General features: G+C 39.0%; 1 protein-coding gene across 2 annotated transcripts in view; it reads right to left on the reverse strand.

Moving 5' to 3' along the window:
- Positions 1–23,767, reverse strand: part of PRKG1 (protein kinase cGMP-dependent 1) — a 479,219-nt gene that overhangs the window by 132,089 nt on the left and 323,363 nt on the right. For both annotated transcript variants that reach the window (XM_013130233.3, XM_005153712.4), the window contains exon 5: positions 9,939–10,002. In XM_013130233.3, the coding sequence (XP_012985687.1) occupies positions 9,939–10,002 (64 nt within the window). The remainder of the gene's footprint in view (positions 1–9,938; positions 10,003–23,767) is intronic.

A 23,767-nucleotide genomic window follows, 5' to 3' on the forward strand; every position in this document is an offset into this window, starting at 1 on the left:
CAGTGCTGTGTTTTTGACTTTCAGCTTGGGAACAACACTGATAACACTGATGGTTTTAGTTGTTGCTCAGTAACGTTTACTCTGACCAAGGACTTTCTGAGTCTCATGCTCTGCCAAGGAGGAGGGGCACAAGAAGCCAGGAGGAAGCAGAGACAGAACACCTGACCCAAACCAGCCAAAAACGTATTCCATACCACAGCACATCATGCCCACTATATAAACTGGGGGCAGTTACTTGGAAGGGCTAGGTCATTGCTTGGGTCAGGCTGGGTATCGGTCAGCAGGTGGTTGTATTCTCTTCCCTTGTTGTTTCTCTTACCATTATTATTATTGGTGGTAGCAGTAGTGGTTTTCTGTTATATCTTAGTTACTGGACTGTTCTTATCTCAACCTGTAGGAGTTACATTCTTTGGATTCTCCTCCCCATCCCTCTGGGAGTGGGGTGGAGGCAGGGGTTATAAACTAGCATCTAATTGGTGACTTACCACAGAACGCTTTAACATCTGCTCAACTCACTTTTACTGAAAATAATAATAATAATAACAGAATACTGGAGCTCAAAGCAGCATTTCAGCAATTTTTTCTGTTCTGCTGAAAACCATTGCATGACATTGCCTTTGCCATATGCCCTGAAGGCAACCACATCATTGCTGGAGTGGCTTTCTCTACACAATGATCTGGCTGAGAGGTATTTATTAATGATAAATGCCTAAAACAGGGAGACAATGTAATAAGCTGGAAAAGATGATGCTACCTGAGAGTCAGATGAAAAAACAGGCAAGTATAAAACTCTTATGGAGGATATCTTAAAAAAAAATCACAATAGACATACTGCATTTGAAAATACAGCCTCTAGCAATGGCTTTTGCATCTTCATTCCTGGGATGCTGTTGAACAGACAGGATAGCTAATGAGCAGTCCACAGCTTCTCCAGGTGGCTCCACAACAGCATGGAAAGCTACTTTGCTGTGTTAGCAGCTGAGAAGATCTCTCTTTACAACCCCAAATTCCTACTGTTCTGAGTATCCTTTGGGATTCTTGTGGAGATTTACATTAATACATATATATCTACATGCTTCCATACCAGATGGCCACAGATGTAATTCTCCAGCTAGGTGCTTTCACCTAGCTTCCGTGGATTTTACAATCTGCACCGGAAAAATACCAAACAACCCAGATCCTGTGTTTGTGGTTTAGGAAATAAGCACAGAGAAAAGGGCAGCCATACTTCTGATAGTAAATTAGATAATAATAAACTCCTACACTCTCCAGAGAAATCTGGCTCCCTGTGGAAAGCCTCCAGAAAAAGATCCTTTTGAAGCCACTGGAATTTTCCGTGGAAATGGAAGCTACTTCTTAGAGAGATTTAAAAATAAATGTTGTTAAAGTCAGCTAAAGAGAGAACACAATTCCATGATTACAAACTGTATCTGACAGAAGCCCTCTACAAGCAGAAGGTTAGCATAAGTCATTGGCTGTACTCACTGAAAACAGAGAACAGGTCCCACTGTGAAAAGACTGGAAGCTCTTGCCATGCTGAGCAGTTGGAATTTAGGGAAATGGCTTCACGAGGGCTCATTACACTGTTTTTTTGGGAGAAAAGCTAAGGTTTTAAAAGCCAAGAGTGGACTTAGACAAGGCCTTGGTAGAAGACAGGGTTCATCAGGAACAAGCAAGTATTTCTTGCTGAACTGGAGGCACAGCAAACCTAACAGTGCTTGTTGCCCACAAGACCTTGTAGGTCCTCTGCAGCTCAGGAATGAGGTATGAAGCAGCAAGAGATCCCAAAAATTATGAACAAGTCAAAAAATTTCCAAACTAACCTTTAACACATTTTACCAAGGCTTATCATGGTAGAAATATTAAGCTATTCCTAAAGAAAATATTCTTACCATAAGCAGAACACAAGTATAACTTATTTTAGAGATACACATAAAGGAAGCAAAAAGAGAGTTACTTCCAGCACTGAAAGATCTCCCTAGTTATACACAAAAATACTCACATCCAGGGTTTAAGGTACTTCTTTGTTTACAATGGTTTTAATCATTGTTTCATCATTGCCATTAAATAGTCTCTGCCCTTTACACAGAGCAGAGCTTTCATACATGCCAAGCTGCCTGAGCCAAAGGCAGAGGTGCTGTCCCACAGCTTCTCCCCACTTCTGCCCAGTAGCATGTCTAAGCCCTCATCTGCCTCTGCCATGAGGCAGAGAAGGATTCCCTTGCTTGACTAGTGGGTTTGTTGAAGAATGAATCAATCTCTATTTCCCACTAATGTCAATGGTTCAAAGCACAGTTTACCTACCACCAGCAAGGAGCCCAAGTAAACTAGAAAAGGAAAATTGGCATTCAGAGGAGATTCTCAACACAAATTCTTCTATTTTTAATCAAAGTCTTATTTTTGTGCGGGTTAAATGCAGCCAAGTCTTAGCATAGGTCTGCAGGGACCCAAACTCAGCAACCTTTGCACAGGTGAGGATTTTTTTGGTGTGTCATGTCATTCGTTCATCTATGTCCTTTCACACCCCCTCTTCCCCCCTTCACCAGGACATATAATGTTTAACTCATTCAAAGTCACAGTCGTACGGATGCTGACCCTTTTTCCTATGTTCATTATATCTACATTTTGCAAGGGACAGAGACACTGCCATCTCCTTATGCATTCTTAATAATCCCATCTTTCTTATACAGTCTATATCCATATTTTTAGAAAGCCTTTCCTACTTACAAACCCTCCTATGCTGTTTTTCTAAAGACGTTTGATGCTCTGTTGATACAGACAAACTGAGTGTTTCCTGCACTACACACTCTTCTAAGGAAACACTAAAATTGAGAAAAAGGAACTAATCAGTCAGGGACTTGATTACATGCGGACTTTCCAGCACCTTTATTTTCACCAGTGGCATTCTATTTTCCTCAACCATGGTAACACTAACTAGGTATTTACCCACATTTATCTTAGGTATTCATAAGTTTCCATTTTGCTTCCCCTCCTCTCTGTTTCTCCATTCGTTATTTAAACAAGACATTATTTGGTTGACTTTTCTTCGCAGAGGCCCAGCGTTGCCCAGCCCAAAAGTGACTTTTAGCCCTGCTCACACCGAACAAAAGAAGTGCAGTGGGATGCACCTTGAGTCCTGAGCAAGTAGATATAAAGCCCCACACTATAGTGCCCTGTATGAGCGTCGCCTCATTTAGTTTTTCTGAGTTTCATTTCCACTAGGACAGAGTGGCCATGGAAACCATCAAAATAATCACATGAATTTTTAGTAGGATGGGAGAGTTAAATGGGTTATTCAGTTTTGCTGCAAATTTCGATTTTAACAGATGACTCCTCTTGTTGCCCTTTAACTTGTCTTCAAACTAAACAACAGCCTCAAATCTGCATTAAAAAAATTGTTTTCTAGTTAGACTGAACCATTCACCACATGAAATGTTGAGTTTGCTTGCAAGCTATTTCATCAGGCAATAATTTTTTAATAATTTCTTTGTTACTTGTATGAAGAGCTTTCTAGATTCTTGTTGGTCTTGCTCTCAGCATATAAGCTCTGCTTGTGCATTGATGGTCTCAATCTCAAGGGACACTTCAAGTGTCTTCTTCAATCCACAAAGTTTCTTTCCATCTGCATCACCCTCTAACAATAAGATTTGCAGATCTATTAACTGCTACATAAAGAAACACCTCTTTCATTTCTATTACTCCAGAACAGAGCAATCAGGATGATCATTATAATATGCACATGGATGACAATGCTCCTGACAAGTTTCTGCAGGGAATATTTAACTCCTTTCCTCTTTTGATAACTTAAGAATGAGTTTGCTTGTAATTGCCTTTAAATGGTCAGTGCCCCCAGTAAAGAAAATCAAAGAAAAACTTATATCGAAATGAGAGCATTTATCCCAATGAAAGTGCTAGAGCAGCTTCTAAAGTAAGTGTCACTGTACAGCCACATCATCTACACAGAAATAATCATGCTTCTCTCTTTTTCAACCTAATATTTTTTAAAATCAAATTTAGGTAATTCATCTGCATTTTGTACTCTGATAAAAACCGAAAGAGGCATAGATATTTTCCAGTTAGATCAAAACTCATTGTTTCTCACACTGGAAGAAACTGTTTTTAATTCTTTTAACAACTGTGATTTGTGGTGGAAAATACAGCATATGTGCACTACACACATATTCCACAGGTTTAAACGCCAGAAAAAGTTTGTCAGTGACATAAGAGGAAGATCCTATTTTACTCCATTGCAACTGAGTACTTTATTGCACTCTTGCACATCATTATTTCCAACTGCATTTTTTTTCCCTAATCCTTCTTTTTTTTTCCCCTGGCAGAACCAGAAATCTTTTTTCACTTGCAAAAACAAAGCTATGTTGTCATGAATCTCATTCAAAAAATTAACGTAAGTACAAATCAAGTTAAAATTTTGTCCATATATGTCCACGATTGAATCAACTGTGACTGAATTTGTTTTGTTGTCCTCCACATGCAGCACTTCCATAGCTTTATTTTTGTTTGGTAAATATACCTCAACAGAGTGCTACCTTTAATCAAAAAAGATAAATGATATAACAAAAATATTTTTTCCTAACCAAAATGTTTTACTCTTTCCTGTTTATTTCTAATTCCCTCTCAAATCCAGCTTGTACCTCTAAACCAGATCAATACCTGCTACCATCAGCTACAGTCCAAACAGAACACACTGTAACTTGCAGGATGGACCAGCAAAGAATTGCACAGGCCTCATTTCCTTTACCTAAGAGTGGTCCTTAGTCTTATTTAGGCAGAAAAAATCCAAATCAATTAAATATATTTAAAGCTAATTAATTATTCACAGTTGCCAAGCAGTTCTGCATAAAAGCAGTATTGTATTCAGACTCTTAATTAAACAGAGGCATCCTAAAAATGTATGGTCCATACGATTTCACAACGTGAAGCAAGAAGGATGGTTGGCATCTTTGTATGAAAGCCAGAAAAAAGAACAGGTCTGCCCAAGCCAGCTTATGAGGCTAATCTATTAAATGAACCTTTCTTCATGATCATCAGGACCTGTGACAGAAGGAGTGCCACTAGCAACAAGAATGAATTCTGGTTTTCTTTTACCATTTGGACTTTACTAACTTCACTCTTTAACTGGGGAAAAAAGAAGTAAAAAAAAAAAGGGGGGGGGAGGGGAGAAAAGAGTGGCAAGCAACCTTCATTACATAAATTTATAATGGCATTAATGAAATGGCTGCAGACAGGCGCTGTGATCTGTGCTTTCATCACTTCTAGTTCACACTCCCAAGAAGCTCTCTGCCTAGCGACAGCAAGCTGCAAGAATACAGTTTTTAGGCCTAGCATCATCTGCCTGTGGTATTGAACACATTTCTCTTTGCTCATACTGCTCAAATAGTTTGGCAGTGCCGCTTCTCTATGACCATATATGCACTGGGATCAATGAGGCAGCCAAATCGTAGCTGTCTGCATTTGGAGGAAGCACACCATTGGTGCTTGGACTTCCACAATGCATTAAAATAAATGTTTAAAGTATCAATGCTTCTAGTAAAATAATTTCCAAAATGCATGCTGGGAGACATGAGGAATGGCAGCCTCAGGGCCTAACACAGCCCCAAGCCAAACTCTGCAGTTTCAGCAAGAAAAAATGAGAACTAGTTAATGAAGTGTTTTATAATATATATATATAGTTATATCTATAATATATATTATAATATATATATATAACAATGAAGACATACTTGACTCAGGGCAATTAGTCTTATTTATAGTCTATTTAAATATTTATTTTATATTGCATATGTAATATTACATATTTGCAACGTATCATAAAAACTATATACATATAGCAATAATATAGATATGGCAAAAAGCTATTTAGATCTCTGGATGCAAAACATACAATAAACAATTTGATGTAGTTGAGTTCTGACATTAGCTACACAAAAAGAATCTCCATTATTTTGGTTGCCAAATAAAAATCGCATCTGTTGCTTTCTGTCTCTCAAACTGCCAGATTCATACATATAACATCTTACATGCATTAGTACACTAAATCCCAAATGGTGAAGAAACATCAGGAACACAGGATTTAGAAAATGCTAGAGTCAAAAACGTAAAGGTAACCCTAATTCAACAACCCTTTGAGTATTTATAACTATAAAACTCTCCCAGGCTCTCCAAATTTCTGCCCCTTTCCCCTTCCTTGAAACCCCTGCATAATTCAACAGAGCTGAAACAAATATTAAGGCAAATAACCAGGTCCACCCCTGACACAGATAAAGCAAACTCCTTCTTTGAAACAGAATTAGTACTTCTACTTTGGGGAGTGGGGTGGGGAGGATAAACAGAAAAATCACCTGTAGGCCAGCAGCTACAATGAATAATTTAACTCCTAATTGCCAAGACAAAGTGAAGGTGCTTAACAGTGGCAAACACATGGTCTATACACACTTTGGTATGCTATAGCGAGACAAAGAACCTATACCTTTACCATGAGGAGTTACATCTTAAGAAATTATACCACAGGTTGGGTATTTGTGTTTTTTGTTTTTTCTCCTCTGTGACCATAAATTCCCTTTTTGATTCTCTCACCTGGGGGGTAAGACTCGCCATCCTCCTCTCTTCGGAATGTACTTTCATTTAACTGAGTTAATCCATAAAGACTAAAAATACTGGCAATATTAGTACCTTCCAGATAATCACTGGGTGAGACACCAGATGCACACTGTCCATGAAATATTAACAGTACCATGATCCAAAAGGGCTTTTTACAATACCTGAAAGTCCTTATAGATACTGGTTTTGACATTCCCACAAGAAAGGTGAAAACTCTCAGAGACCTGAAGTTTGGTAAAATTCTCCCTTTCTGTCCAAATTCCCGTCAGGGCAGCAGTGCCCTGTAGAGTTGGAGAATTCCCTCCCCTCCACCTGCTGGTCATGTTTCCTTTGATGCAGCCCAGCATACGGCTGACTTTCTGGGCTGCACGTGCACCCTGACAGCTCATATTGAGCTTTTGAGACCCAAGTCCTCCTCAGGGCTGCCCTCAATCCAGTCTCCACCCAACCTAGTTGTGCTAGGGACAGCCCTAATCTGGGTGCAGGACCTTGCACTTGGCCTTGTTGAACTTCATGAGGTTTGCACAGGTCCACCTCTGAAGGCTGCCAAGTTGCCTCTGGATGGTGAGCAACTGCGAATATTTGAGAGGATTGTCCTACATACAGACATAAACCTCACTCCTTAAGATGCCGAGCTACCAAAACACAATTAAACCAAAAATTAAGTCTTGAGCTGCAGAAACGTATAACTTGTTGACTCACACGTGCTTGGCAAGCACAAGGATAAACAACACAATAAAATCAGGGGCTGAGCAGTGTTTTTCCAGCAGAGATACCTGGAAAAGCATCCAAACTAAATCAATCTCTTTGTTAGAAGTGATGCTCACCTTCCCAGTGTGGTGAAAATCACTGCAGCATACACAAGTTTTAGAGATGTTAATAAAGTAATCTATACATTATATCGATACTTGTTAATAAGTAATGTTGAGAAATATTACTATATTAAAAAAATGTAATGGAAGAAACGGGTCAGGTTTTAGCATTGGGAAAAGCTGTACTGGGGTCTAGTAGTGACTTCCAAATCCTGGGAGTGGAGCTATAGGTGCAACCTAAAGCTGCTTTGAGATTAGTGCCAACTGGAATGATCTACAGATGGAGAAACCTCCATCCCCAAAACAAGGCCCTGGAAATGGGGTAAATGATGGCCCTAGAAAGCTAACACCTTAGAGATTTCTTGGCAAAGCCAGCATATTGGTAGCTTGGGATTGAATGCACTAAAACTGAACCCAACAGAATTGTTTCTCTTCTCATGTATATGTATTATGAGCAATTTCATTGACAGGATAGCACAAGCTACTGCAAGAGAAAATGAAACTCCCCTGTTTTGTTTTGTATTTTTAATTCTTATCGAAGGAACTTCTTGTAGTATTTCCATCAATGCTAAAAATTTAATTATCTTTCAAACACTAATCTTTGTTCCTCCCCACTGTTTTCATAAAGCCATTTCCAAGTTGATTTGGGTAACAGGCAAATAAACCAGCTTTTTTTCTTGCTTCTGGATTTTAGCTAACAGTTTTTGGAAATTATTTAAAGAATGTAGGACAGAAGTGTTGCATTATTCACAGCACTGTATCAAAAGAAAAGCTGCATGAAATCTTGACATTAAAAAGGAGATTTTCCCCTCACCACCTCAAACTGTGCCAAATCAGTCACTTTTATCCAGTCCTTGTTACACCACCAGAGAGAATAAAAGTTATTGCTGCTTTGTTTCAATAGGTTAGATACTATTAAACACAAGATGCTTAGTAATATCATAGCAGAATTATTTTTTAGTTTATGTAAAACGTGGCATGCTAATTCAGAGACAATCCCAGAGGTTATAACAAGAGTGATTCCAAGTAAGAGACTGGGAGCCGTATCTCAGTACAGACCGGGACAACCAGCCTCTCCTACTATATCATCCACCCTAAGGTACAGAGTTATCTCCATAGACGTTATCCCCACTGATTTGATGCCTCACATCTTCATTAATGTTTATTATCTTTTCCCCTCCTGCCCTGAAACTTTAAGTGTCCCTGGAAAAGTTTTATTGACTTTATTCTTTTCTTTAACTCTTGATAAGGAGCTTAAAGCTCGTTACGAGATCCAAAGAAATTAAACTGTTTCTGGTTAGGCATGCGGTTTTGAGATAGGCAAATTTAATTCACAGCACATCAGTTTAATATGCCTTTTCTCTCTAAATCTAAGTACTTCTCCAGCAGTAAAGGAAATAAAGCTTATCTATGAATATGCAATTATTCTGTATGACAAACAGCTGATTTGTTCAAGTTACAAAATTTATCTGTACACTACATAAAGAGGCAAAGAACTAACAATGTCCTATCAATGCTTCGAAAAAGGAAATCAACTTATATGGCAGCAGTGTAATTTCTTGAAATAAATGACAGAGTAGTGCACATAAACATTTTTCTTGATGGCAAAGCATGTCTAAGAAAAGACAAAAGGGAATGAAATACAATACTTTCATACATAGAGATTTCCTAAAGTTAAATCATACAGGGTTACATTTTGAAATGGTTTATTAACAGTTTCTGCAATATTTAATCACATGCAATTCTGCAGGCCCTAAACAGAGCACTATGTGAATAAACTATGTGGACAAAGTGCCTGCAATGCAACTCAAATATTTTACGTTAATTTTACACATTCACTTTCAGAGCAAGGTTAAGCTTTTTGGTTCTGAGGGACTGTGTTTTTTGGGGGGATGGGGGTAGGATGCAGGGTTTAGGGGGTGTATTTTGGTTGGAATTTTTTGTTTGGGGTTTTTGGTTTGGTGGTTGTCTGGTTTTTTTTTGTCTTTGTGGTTTGCTTTTTTTTCAATTAAGAGCCATGAAAAGCCTGACACTAATGAAATTCTACTTATAGCCAGGCAGGCAAAGCACAGCTGTGTCCTGACCATCAAATATCTCAACACATGCTACACTGCCCCTCTCTGCTGTAACTCTTAGCAGCTTTTCTATGACACTTCCTTTAAGGCATGATATTGCCCTCTAACATGAGTGTCCCCACCAAACTTGAAAGTAGGCAGCGTTTTCACATCCCTCCTTCTTCACCACTGAACTAGGGCCTAGAGAAAGTTGTTTCCTTTCTGCACACCACATGAAAATACTGTTTCATTCCCCAGTTGGACAGAAATCCAATTAAAAATACATAAGCCCTGTTCAAAACTGGATTGATTTTTCCCACAGCTCATCATCTCAATGTGCTGAAACATTCAACCATAACTGGGAGAAAATTTGTCCATTTGGAAAAAAGAGCCTGGATATTGCCACCAGAAGGCTCACAGACGCTCATTAGCTCTCAAAATTAAAAGCACTTACCTCTTCAAGGACATCTGCAAGCTTACTAAGTATCTCCTCAGGAAGGCTCTGGAATGTAGGAACACTGCAATACAAGAGAAACCTTGATTAATGGATCCCTCTATATGTGTCATAAATCTAGCTACATCTAGCTTATCTGTCTTCCAGAGACATTTTTCCCTCATTGGTGTTCACCAGAAACATGGCATATATACTAGAAATATTACCATCTTCTAGTAGCCAAGATATATTTTGTTTTGATGGAGGACCACTTGTAGTAAACACCTGGAGAACCACTCATAAAGCTGGTAGTCAACTAAGAATAAAACAAGGATCTACCGGAATTAATCTGTGCTGCAAACCTGCTCAGTCACAGGTGTGACTGTGCAATTTTTTTCCTGATTTGCTTCCATCCCACCGGATACAAATTAAAAACAAAAACCAAAGAATGGCTGCAGGTGGCAGAAAAGATCAGCCCTAACCAGCCACAGACAAAAGACTGACGGAAAACACACACTGACATAAAAATACAGAGCATGAAGTTGCAGCTGCGAAGTCCAGGGAGGCAGCATGGACACTGGCCAACCCAAGATGGAACCACTGTAAAAATTACTGAAGACTTCTCCAGGAGTTTTACATTCGAGTTTCTTTCATTTCTTTTGCCAAAAAGGCACTTTTCAACTTGTAAGGTAGCATTTCTCTTGGCAAAGTTCTCCCAGGCTGGACCTGCCTGTCAAGATGAGTGGGTGATGCAGCAATAAAGAGCCCATCAGCCCCTGGGTCACCAGGACTGAGATGGTTATTCAGGATGATGGATACGAAGTTGGGTCTCCAAATCTCCTGCAACTACCTGACCTTGAAGCTGTATATCTATTACCTTACAGCCTGCACAGCAAGATTGTAGAGTCTCTGTCCTTGGACATATTCAAAAGCCATCTGGACATGGTCCTGAGTAACCAACTGCTTGATGGCCCAGCTTGAATAGTGGGGTCGGAGCAGATGACCTCCAGAGGTCCTTACAAACCCCAACCAGTCTGATTCTGCAATATCGTCATTTCTCATTCTTTATTTTCCACAAAACGTCAATTCTCATCAATATTCCCAAGTGATACTAAATGAAACACATAGACATAACATACACTCCACAGGCAGAAAAGCAGCACTATACCTGGCTTTAATTAAAAATGCTTGTCATTGGTAGACTAATTAGCAATGCACCTACATAAAATATTAGCCTGAGCTAATACAGCTCTGCCAAGGCTATTTCCAAGAACAGCTCACTCAAGAGTTGCTTTATCACCCCCTATTACATGGTGCAAACACAGTCCTATGCTCCTAATATTAAATTGAGATCCCCAGTGTATTGCTCTGATTTCAGGAACACTGATGATCAGGTGCAAAGCAAGGAGTGAGGTGTTGGGAGGAGTCTCCTGCTGAGAGGTAAATATAACCCCAAATAAATCATGTTTTTGCTTTCTCATAAGGTGTCACTTTTTACTTTGGATCACATAACTGCATAAGTTATCCTCCATATTTTGGAGAGCTAAAAAACCCAAACCAAACCCATCCACTTTTTGCAGTCCAGAACTCTGGAGAGCAAGTCCTGGCATGTGCCTTTGGGGAAATCACCCCACCTTTTTCAGGACTCTTAAACACCTTCTGGATGCACAATTTGGTGGCTGTTTTTGCACCCAAACTCCACCCACAAAAGCAAAGGGAGGTCTGAAGACCACTCAGTGAGCTTGATAGCAAATCCCTGGGGTTCTTCTCTGGGGACAAGAACAAAGTGCCTGGTGAACTGAATTTGTGTGCACAAGTAAAGCAGAATTTGCTTTGATTAACTTAAGCAATATGTCATGCTGCAGTGAAATTAGAATACTGGGAAACTTTAATTCTCTGTTTTAAAAAACCAACAGAACTTCAGCTGAATGTATTAAATGACAACAAAATGAAACTGGACAACTAAGTGCAGAAAAATATGATTGTTCATGATCTTAACATCCTGTGTTTATTCCTTAGGGAACACTCTTTTTCACTAGAAACACGTGGCTTCACAATGTAACAAGATCAAACAGAAGCAACTAAAAAGGAATTATATTATGTCTGGGCCTAAGTATAAAATGAAAGTTCATTACACCAACTCTAGCATTCCCAAATGAGGAATAAACTTATGGGAGAAAATAATATTCCCAGATATCTGGTCAAATTTTACTGTGGTTGCACACAAGAGAATGCATTACAGAGTATTTTTTTACAGGCAATTCTATCTGTGCAATCCAAGGGAGAGTAGTGGAAGACACCTATTTTACACCAAATGTGTGAGAAACAGAAATGGCATATCAGCTCTGAACAAATTCCAGATCTTACTTTTGATAGCTTAGAATATTAAGTAAAGAGGAAAATTCCCTAACAGAAGTACTTACAACTTTAACACTGCAACGGAGCAGACAATAGGAAAATCAAGTTGTTCACAAAACAAACTCCAACTACATCATATCACATCTGAGAAACACACACTATCAGAGATTTGTGATAGTTTATGAAGGTCCAGTATCTTCCTTAACAGCTTGTTGTGCTTGAAGTGACAATACAACCAAATGATATTTGAGTCTCAAAAGAGGTCTTACAGGACTGCCCATCAGTTTAATACTAAAAAAAACTCCTTTATTGAACAAATACCTTTATAAAATAGTGGAGAGAAAGCATTTATTGACCTGTTAAAAGATGTTATGAATTCAGGCAAATAGAGCTAATGATAACACCGACAGAAGAGCAAGATTAGAAAAGATGTTCAAGTGTACAAGACAGTATTGAATATCTGGTTTGATTGTCCAGGTCAATAAAAATATACCACCACTCTCTCCATAACAATATTGAACAGACTCATAAAATAGATTCTTGCTTTCTTCTAAAATCTGCCTGTACTGTTTAAAGATTTACATTCAAAAATCAGTGTTTTGGAGATTATTTCCATGTGTGTACTTGCATTCAAAGGAAAATGAAGCCTCAGCTCTAAAAGAACAGAAGAAAACAGGTGACCTGCAAGTTGCTGCAAGTGGAAAAACACATGCTAAGGAGAGAATCAAGAGCACAAGACCCAAATGAAATCTTTGAATCTGTTGCAGCACAGCAAGAGGTAAGAAAAATTTTACTCTGATCTCTACAATTTTCTTAAAAAGTCTGAAAATATATAGAAGAGAACATTCAGCACTTGAGTTCAGATGCATTCCTTATTTATGATAGAAGAAATCACAACAAATGGAGCTCCAAGTTGTTTTCACAACTGACATTCTACTAGTCTGCTGCCCTCCCTGCTCCTTGAAGTTATTTATGGTCATGCAGGTGTTAAAAAACATTTCTACAAAAATATTTATGCTCGCTTTTCTGGTCTCCTTTGCAAAAGTGCAATCCAAGATCCACCTGAAGATGCAGACCACCCTAAAAAGGTAGAACATAACACGACACACCAGATCCCAACTTAAGGAAATTTAACAGCAAACACCAACATGGTATTTTTTAAAAAAATCAATCCACAAACATAACAATCCTTTATCACAGATGTGTGACTGCCACTGCAGGCAACAGGAAGAGGAGCAACCGCTGACATTCTCCAGGCTCCCCAAGCCTCATTAGACTCTGAGCACAAAAAGGAGAAGTAGCTGCACTGGCAGAGAAGCTGTTCATGCTCGCATGGAAAGGTGACTTTTTGCTGGCTATTATCTATACTATTCAGCTACGTAACATTTTGTAGGGGATGACCATCCAAATACCCAGTGAGGGCACCACAGGGAATTGATCACTGTCTACAGGAATGGAAGAAAAGCTATTCTGGTTGGCTCTGAAAGTGACATTTTCACAGGGAACTCAACATGCTGAACAGAAGCTGCCAAAACTGAGGAAAACAGCTGCACCAAAATGTCCATGTTGAATCTCCATCCCAACACAAAAAGCAAGGACATGCCCAACCTGAAGGTAGTGCAAGGACGAGTGAATGGTCAGGTTTCCATCCCTAGTGATCTGCAGTCACTGAACTGCTCTCAACTTTCTGGCAGAAGCAACGTTCAACTCTTATTCATCCCTTTGATTCTTCCCATGAGGTTACTGTTGTACTAAACCAGCAGGGGCTTCCAAATAATACTGGCTGTACTGACGAGGTTGATTTTACTTAGAAAATACTCAGTGGCAGAGATGCCAGCACTCTAACAGGACGTTAATCTTCTGACACACATGAAAACTGTTCATGGTCCTTGTTGGGTTTTTCGGCCCAACACAGAAGCAGCTATTCACTTTCTAAATGCGATTCAAGATGTGTTCCCCAAACTTTTGAAGGGTGTTCACTGAAATTGTCCATCCAGTATTCCTTGTGGGACAACTTCAAAACAAACCATTTATCTTTTACTATTGGATGTCACTGTTCTCTGCCTTGATGGGCAAGCACAGTTTAAAAATCAAGACAGAGCAGTAAAAGGAAATGCAGTCTGTCTGCATTCCCTGAAACTCTTTGTTTTGCATCCAATTGGAGTGAAAGTTGAAAAATGCTATTGACTTTGCTTTACCACATTTGGGATACCCCTACAGCACTGTCTCTCTGCTCCAAAAGCGCTAAAGCTAAATCTTACCTAGCAGAATCTGATGCTTCATATTCACAAAAAAAAGATGTCTTGAACAACTCAAGTTGGCAATGCTATGTACAGGCAGCCTCCCACTAGTCATTAAGATGTGTCAAGTAGGGACTGCTGCCTCTGTCAGGATCATGGTGTTAAAAAGAAGAGAACTAAGAAATGTGTTTGAAGCTTGATTGATGAAAGTTTACAAAAATCTACTGTGTAACCTTCCATGCTGTCTTCTCTTTGCCTTCTTCAACTGGGAGATGTTGCACCAGAGAATCCCACATTTCCCGTGTTGACATCTGTCCTGAGATCTGATCGGTATCCCTGAAAGTGGGATCTTGTAGAAGATAGTTTCAGAAGGAATAAACTAAAAAATCTCTGTTGCTCCAAAATCATATTTAATTCTTCAGGGACAGATCCTGTCCCTGTCTGCATGTACGTTAACACAGCCATACAGAGTGAAAAAATGCTGATTATGGAATAAATCCTTAACCAAAGCCAGGAAGGTAGAGAGCAGAAGCACAAAGCAAGACCTGTCTCTCATGTTTTCCACCATCACATCGGTGTGATTTCATTCCAGTACTTTAAAAATGTATTTACATCCCAGTAAGCAAACTGCATTCTGAGTTTCAGATCATCAGCAAAACCAGCTCCCAGGATGCTCAGAGACTGGCGATTGTACAGTATCAGAAGCGTCCACCAATGCCAGAGTGCTGAGATCATCCAGTTACTGGACCATATATTAGCTTGCTGGGAAGAAAACACAAAAATAGTTGAAGAGGTGGTAGGAGAGGACGTATCTTTTGAAAAGTGAGAACAAATGAGAACTTGCCTGAGGCCAGCACAGCTGCTGGATGTCTCTGTGCAAGAGACTGTGCAAGTGTGAGGCCTGAGTTACATATTGTGTATGTAATACAAAATTCATTTTGTGTTGCAAACTGTTCCATCAAAATACGGATCTTCTTTACTGTCAAATAAATAGGTATTATTTGGAGGATAAACTGTTCGGTTTTGGGGTTTTTTTTTCTCATATGTAGTTCCCACCACAATAGAAGTGGCAGAAAATATGCACTTAGTTCTCTAGATACTCAGTCCTTACCCTATTATAAATGTCATTGGTGAGACAAAACCAGTTTTCCTGAAGCAATTTCCTGCCTGTTCTGCTTAGCTTAAAGAATAATACAGAAAAGGAGAAAAGAAGATGGAGAGCAACACTCATGCTCGCATTAATTACACTTAACGTCTGGCCTTGAAAGCAGCTCATACAATGCAACTCAGGAAGAGAATAGATTTGTTCTGCAGGTGTTGCAGATGACTTGTCTGCTGTGCTAAAGCTACAAAAGCATTACAGTCATTTTCAATTTTTAATCTCAGAACGGGTGAAAATGTTATAGCTACAATTTTAAAGCTCTGCTACTCGTAACACAGATCTTACTCTGGTAAATAAACTCCTGAAATTGGTTTACAGTTAGGTTTTTTTCTCCCAGACATCTGGCTATACTACGAGCTGCTATACCTATGAAAATGCGGGTGATGCAGAAAACAAATCATAGAATCATAGAATATCTCAAGTTGAATGGGACCCACAAGGATCATTGAGTCTGACATTGAACTGACCTTTTTCCTTATGAACAAAAATCTAAAGTTGAAACAAGCACAAAAAGTTACATATTCTTTTCCTCTCATGATGAAAAGATAATAACAATCCTAACGGATTAAGTGGTCTGCTGGCATCACGAGGCAAATACTCTTGATTTCCCTGTGGAGATGTATAGGAGGTATGCAAACTGATTGCAAATGGATATGGTTGCACACCCTATTTTGGTCCAGGCTCTGTTTATGTTCAATAGGCTGCTTGAGTACTGTGGTATATCATTTTCCCTTGTTTCTGTTAGTCCCTGTCTTTCCCTGACAGGGATTCATTATGACAGACAGCCCTCCTCATTTTGCAGTCACTGAGGAGATTGTACAATTTAAAAAAAAAACTAAATTGTTGCTGCCAAGAAGAGTGGGAGGGAGAGAAATTAGCTGGTATGTAAACCCCTTCAGCCATTTTACATGTGTTTATTCATCTTGAAAATGACAATTGATCCCAAAGAGCTACAAACGCTCAACAGCACAAACTGCTTTGGAAACATCACTAAACTTTAAGCAGGCACAGTTTTGATTATTCAGCTTAACACAGAGGATTCCACATTGCCCAGCTGTGATCCCTTTGTGCCGGCACATGGAGAAAACCTACACCTGCTATTAACATATTAGTATGTTACAGATTTTTTTCCTGCTGTAGCATTTGATATTTCTTCATATTTGCAAACCAAATTATACCCAAGTCCTAAGGGAAAGCTTCTGTACTTTCCAACTTATGCATCTTCTCCAAAAATATCATATAGGTTATTAAAATAATAGCTGTTGCAACAGGTCTCACACCTGTGTACCCTCCGTGTTTTGTTTCTATGATCCTGCATTCGCAACACAGCTAAAATCAAATTGCCCCCTGATTTGCAATATAATTGTTACCTCTTCAAAACAGTTTACCATCAAGGAATTTCTCTTCAACACTTTTTTCCCCCATTCTCTGGGCGGTTTCATGGGAAGCTATCCTTCACCCTTCAGCATCTGTGGACAATCCCAGAATGGGTACACCAAGCCCGATTTTTGCTTCTGCATCCTGACTGAAACTACAAATTCATCACTGTGGCACCAGAATAAAGTCAAGCAAAAACCATTCTCTCTCACAAACTGCTAATAACATGCCTAGAAAACGAAAGATGCTTGCTACTGACTCTCATGCTGTGTCTCAAGAGTTCCTTAAACACTGATCAATATTTTGAAGACACAGTAGTGTTAAATGAAATGACAAGTCACATTTGCATGCACAGTCCATTTTGTCTTATTACTCTAAATTGGTATTTACAACATCTCCAAAACCAGCTGAAGTCAGGTGTTTTGTCTAACAGATGTCTACTGCACTTGACAGCAAATTGTCATAATAATATCTTTTTCATGAAGACACTGACCATACTATTTCCAAAGCATTACCTTGTTTTGCAATGTTCGCTGCTGTTGTAATATAGCTTCCTGCCTCCCTCCTTTTAACTGCCACCATTAAATGAAGGTATTAAAAATATTTCCATAGTTTTTTCTCTTGTTTTTTTTTTCTTTTTTTTTTTTATAATTGCATATATCCAAAAGAAACATAGTCTGTAAATATTTTTAAAATATATTAATCATAAGCATTTCACATTCTTTCAGGTAACTTCTTGCAGCACGCACCAAAGAAAAGAAACACAAGAGCTGGGTCCCTAGTTATGAACTTTGCAAGAAAAAGTACTCCCTGATAGACACATTGACTGAATCTACACAGTTCACAAAGGAAGCAGTGAAATATCTAAATATCTTTTTTCATTATTGTTAATTACAACAAGAAGAGTCAGAAGACTTTTTGCATTATAGCAAATGAATAAGATAGGATAAAATCCACGGAAAACCTGCCCAACACATTTGTACGTAGTAAGGTGACACTGAGGTGGGCAGCATCATCAATTGTCAGATTCAGCAATAGAATCAGAACTACCTTGCAGGCAGTCTTGAGCTCTTCACTCTGGAAGGATGCATCTGAGATGATTTACTGAGAAACAAATCCAAACAAAAGCTGTTTAGATCAGTAGATCATCACTGAGAATAATCTTTCAGGTAGAGACTTAGTTACCTCATCTGCAGAGAAAAAAGCTACAAAAAAACCACCAAAGTCCAGAACAGTTTGTTCCTCTTTATGGTGGAAACCTAGGAAAACCATGTTTACATAAAATTATGAAAATAGTCCCATGTAAATTCATCTCAGAGTGTTTCATAGAGGCATTTGTGACTCTCCTACAGACAAGTAATGTTGGTGCAAACCCCAGGTAACACCAGCAAGTACTTCGAGACATCCAGGATATCCTAACCAGCTTAATTCAGTGATTCTAACCCTCCTAATTTCTAATCTGCACAGCCCCAGGGCAATTTTGAATAATTACTACTTCGTTGGAGACACAAGAGGAATACTGACATCAAGATTTGTTCAAGGCAAAAGTACACAGCCAGAAAATCCCTTCCTATTTTAAGCAAAGAAATTCTCTCAGCAGTGTCCTCATTTGCCAGTGGCAGCAGAAAGGACAGCACACACGTTATTGATTTGGGGGTGTAATTCAGGACATTCGTCCTCTGTGAAGCTCTGAAGGCTAACAGATGGTGGCTCATCTTAATTCCTTATTTCTAATGGCTTCTATTCATGCTCTTGGGGATGCTGCTGCTGTTGCTCTTTGTCTTTTTGTAGAAAAGATCTGTTACCTCTGAATGCCTTTTTAAGATATTCTAGGGACCTTTGCCTGAGTTGAGTTTGGATCTACTTGAAATTTGTAATATTACATGTTTTAGGAGGCTCAGCACACCAAATACCTCTAAAATGCCTCTAAAGCCACAACTGATACATCTTTCTTTCTCCAGGATAAGCCACAGTTCCCTTATTGAATTAAAGAACTGAGAAGAATGATTTAATCTTTCAGTTTACAATGCTGTTGATTTTCTTCTCCCCTCAGTAAAACCCTTACATCTCGGGAGCCCAAAATTTGCTATGCACAACAAGCCTCTGCAGCATTTTATTTTCTGTGCTGAAAATAAAACACAGCTGAAAATTAATTAAATGTTGAAGAGTTTCAAGTGGCTTGGATTATATTGGAGAAATAATCAAATAAGCTTGACAGATTTGAAATACTGGTGGAAAATTCAATTGTTTAAGAAAACATAATCTTGGGAATATTACAGACAGGCAAGCAATATAATGTATAACAAAAAACCCAAACCAAACAAAAAAAATGTGCTGGGAAGACATTTGCAATTATTCACTACAACTCTACTCAGCTGCTGTCAAACAATCTTTGCCTATCGCTTCCTTTGCATTTGCCCAAAAAACAGCCCATCTAAGGGCTGCAACCCTAAAAACTGCTCCCAGATTCTTGATTATAAGACACCTCTGTTAAGACCAGGTATAACCCTATGCCCAGGCTCATTCTGAAGCTCCTGCTGAAAGCACAGCACCCAACCCACATAACCTTCAAACTGAATCATCTTGGGTTTGGATGAGGATCAGTGAGAGCACAAATCCAGCCATGCAGATGTACTGGAAGGTGTAAAGCACTCCAGGTACAACGTGGTGTCCTGGGTTAACCAGTAGTAGTAATTTTTCTCCTTAGTAGCTGGTGCAGTGCTGTGTGCAGACTTTCAGCCTGGGAACAACACTGATAACAACAATGTTTCTAGCAGCTGCTCAGTAATGTTTACTCTGACCAAGGACTTTCTGAGTCTTATGCTCTGCCAGGGAGGAGGTGCACAAGAAGCCAGGAGGAAGCAGAGACAGGACACCTGATCCAAACTAGCCAAAGATGTATTCCATATCACAGCACGTCATGCTCACTATATAAACTGAGGGCAGTTACCCGGAAGGGTTAGATCACTGCTCTGCTGGGCTGGGTATCAGTCAGCGGGTGGTGAGCGGTTGTATTCTCTTCCCATGTTATTTCCCTTATTATTATTATTGGTGGTAGCAGTAGTGATTTGTGTTATACCTTAGTTACTGGACTGTTCTTATCCCAGTTTGGGAGTTACATTCTTTTGATTCTCCTCCACATCCCTCTGGGAGCAGAGAAGAAAAAAGGGAGGGGAGTGAGAGAGTGGCTGCGTGGTTCTGAGTTACTGGCTGGGCTTAAACCACAACAGTTCTTTGTGGTGACCCAGACGGGACTGATGTGCCAGGCCATCTGATCCACACAGTCCAGTGAATCTGATTGGCCCTTACCTCCACCTGGCTGGAGGCAGGGCCTCTCTAATAGTGATCACAACATTGGTCACTTACATCTTGTTGACAGGGATTAGCCTCTATCACAGGAACTGGAGTAAAATCAGCTCTTCTACTTTCTGGCCAGAAGCAAGCAGTGAGACTAACCAGCCAAGGCCAGATGATCCATGCAATGGTTGCTCTTTTGCTGAAGGGGCAACTCTCAGGAAATTTTGTGTTGGATCCAACATGCATTGGATCTGTAACCACTAAAATCACAGCAGATGTTTAACTGTGCTCTTTTATTTTTTTCTTTTCCATTATTTTTTCTGCTGCAATGTGAACTCTTCACTGACTTCTATCGATCTGTTGCTAATCAACACATTACAGATCAGCATATTGCACAGATGCTTCTGTAGTCCAAGAACGAATCTCTGCAGGCACATGTCAATCCTGAACTGACAGAGCACTGAGATCGTTGATACTCAAGGATCAGTTTGCCCATGGTTGAACTTCTAAACCTTTTCCACATGTCCTGTTTCAAGAGTGATTAAGACAATATTGAAACTTGAGTGGGGATTTTTAGTGGGTACTACCTGAGCCAACATGGTTGATATTTCGATAGCGAAATAGCACACAGGAAAAACAGGACACAATTTCAGAAATTCTGTTGCAGACATCAAGCAAGCAGAATGGAAACCTGATCTGAAATTAGCCCATGCATATGTCGATGGACAGGGGAAGATGGACCTGAAAAGAATGAACTTGGTGTACTCATTTTTGGTGCTCAACTTTTACCCTGAGCCCTGGATGCACCATCCTCTCCCTTTAGGCCATGAGCAATAGAATGAACTTATACAGTGAGACTGGTTACGCACAAAGGCAAAAGAGTTATTTAGGTACATTGACTTATTCAAGGCCTCATAGCATCTTGATAAAAAAACACTATCATGCATATTTAGAAGGAAAAAACTTTAGATTAAAATCTGACTCATTCACAGACATCAAAATATAGCCAAAAGAAGTGAGCAACAGGTGTTGAAAGCACTTCCCATAAATCTATTTCTGTAATTTCTATTTTATTGATGATCATTCGTCAGATTTGCAGATCAGTCAGTTTACTCCTCTCAGGTGATTAACATCTAACAAAATGCCTTAAATAGCCCAAGTATTCAATAATTCAGTTTTGGAACAGGAATGCAGATCACAGCTACAGCATCACAGCAGGCACACAAGCGTTGACTTGAAACAAGGTAGCCAGGTCGTCCCCCCCCCCCAGTAACCTCCAAAAAAGCTCTGTTAACATTCATTGGAATAATGAATTTGTTATTCAAAATGGATTCAGTGATTATCACCTGCATGGGACAAAGATCAGATGGTGAAGATCATCTTACAGGTGAAGGAAGACAAGGTTCAGTGGAATTAGAAATCGGATAAACTGAGATTTTTATCTCATTTCCCAGTTTCTAGGAAGAAAGCAAGCACTAGAACAGCATTATCCAGAACAGAGCTATATTAATTTGGGAGCATTCATTTGGGAGCATCTTCATGTTATGGCTGGATATCTTCTCATAAAGACACGTTTTCCCTTTCTCTAATAAAAATCCTGTGGTATATATCTAGGAAGGCTGTAATGAATCTTGGTGGCTTAGAAAAAACTAACTTTTCAGTTGGCGTTTAGACACCCAAGACCTCATGAAGACAGCATTGGGAATAGTTTGCTTATAAAGGGTGGAAATTTTTTGAAAAAACAGTTTAACCTGTCATCTGAAAACACAAAGGAACAAAATTCCCTGGATTTCTGGTGCACATGGAAGGGTAAATCCCATTAGCCTGGACTTGAAAATCCAGGTCATGGACTGCAACACTAGTTTCCTCCATCAGAGGATCCAGGAGATGCTGAGTGTCAGCTTTCCCTACAACTACAGTGGAGTAGAGGCCATGTTGTTCAGCACATCTACTCCTTTCAGACTTTTTTATGTTGTTTTGATTAGCTCAACTTCCCCATCTGTTTTGAAGGAGGGTTTTACCAGACGACCTCTGGGACCCTTAAAACATGAACTACTCTTTTATTCTGTGCTCCAAAAGAAAATGCTGATTTCTTCTATATTTACCTACTCTAGACAAGGGTTTAAACTTTATTTAGTTTTTCCAAATAACCAGCCAAATTGATTTTTTTTTTAAATAACACCTTTTATCTTTCCACCCTAGCGGAAAGCTTTAAAAATCCTGTTAATATGGATGTGTGTGTTTGTGCACACGCATATTGCAATTTGCTTTGAAAGTTATCTTCAAAGTTTTGTGTATCTAGCAGTTTGAATTTCCTTGTTAAAATCTGTATGCTATTGATTTATGAAGTGTGCCTTGGCCAAAAGGTCCTCCTTAGCCTCCTTGTTAGCTCACTACAGGTCAGCTGTAATTTTCTAAGTACTTAAGAAGTTGAGGATTTTTACTATCTCCCTAAGGACACTTTAGCCCTATTTGTCTTCATCTGCAGTCCAATTGAACAGCATAACTTCTGCAAGTAAGTTCTTTGAGATAATTTTCATTGTATGCAATGCCCTTTCTATGTTCTCTACACTTTAAAATATACACTTCTAATTTTATGGTGAACTGGCTGGGGCACATGGTAAATTTTACTTTATTGAGCTGCAGACACTCTTCATCTTTTTTCCATAAATTATTATGCTAGTTATCAGTGTCTATATGAAGTTTAAATAATTCTTATTTGCATTACCTTGTATTTTTTGAAGTCACAAGTAATATGCTGCTCCATTCTTACAGTTTAAGTCACTCTGGTGATTACTATCCTCCTTAGTTTTCAGTTATCTATGAGTTCTATTTATCGGTAAGTGACTTGTGCAGTATTTCCAGAGACAGTATATAACTGATTTTAAAATGCATTCCCGGTGCTCGTAAAAGTAATAAAAATGTCACCTTCTGCATGCACATTGAAAACTCATCCCATGCACGCAGAGGACGAATGCATAAAATCATCATTATGATGTGCAAATGTACTAGATACAGAAAAGTGAGATTGGTCTCTGACTGGACATAAAAACTTTTAATAGATCTGTTGTTCAAATGGCATTATTTATTGAACTTTTCTAAAGTTGCTGAAGAGAAAATGCTCCCATTAATAACATGACTAAGTCCACTCTACCTTGCTTACAAAATGTGATTTGTACCATTATTAACAAGAACGTGGATCCTTTGTGAAGTTAGAATTAGTTCCCTTAAATAAAAGCCCTAAAATACACCATTACATGTTAGGTGATCCTATGCAGACAGTCATTTTATCTATGTGACTACTTTTCTGATAAGCATATACACCAAAGGGGAGACTATTAGAACTTTAAATATACTCCCAGTCAGAACAGAACTTCAACACTTATTTAAAGTTCAGTAACTCATACTTGAGTTTG

Source organism: Melopsittacus undulatus, chromosome 4 (genome assembly GCF_012275295.1).
Source record: "Melopsittacus undulatus isolate bMelUnd1 chromosome 4, bMelUnd1.mat.Z, whole genome shotgun sequence".
Taxonomy (NCBI): Eukaryota; Metazoa; Chordata; class Aves; order Psittaciformes; family Psittaculidae; genus Melopsittacus; species Melopsittacus undulatus.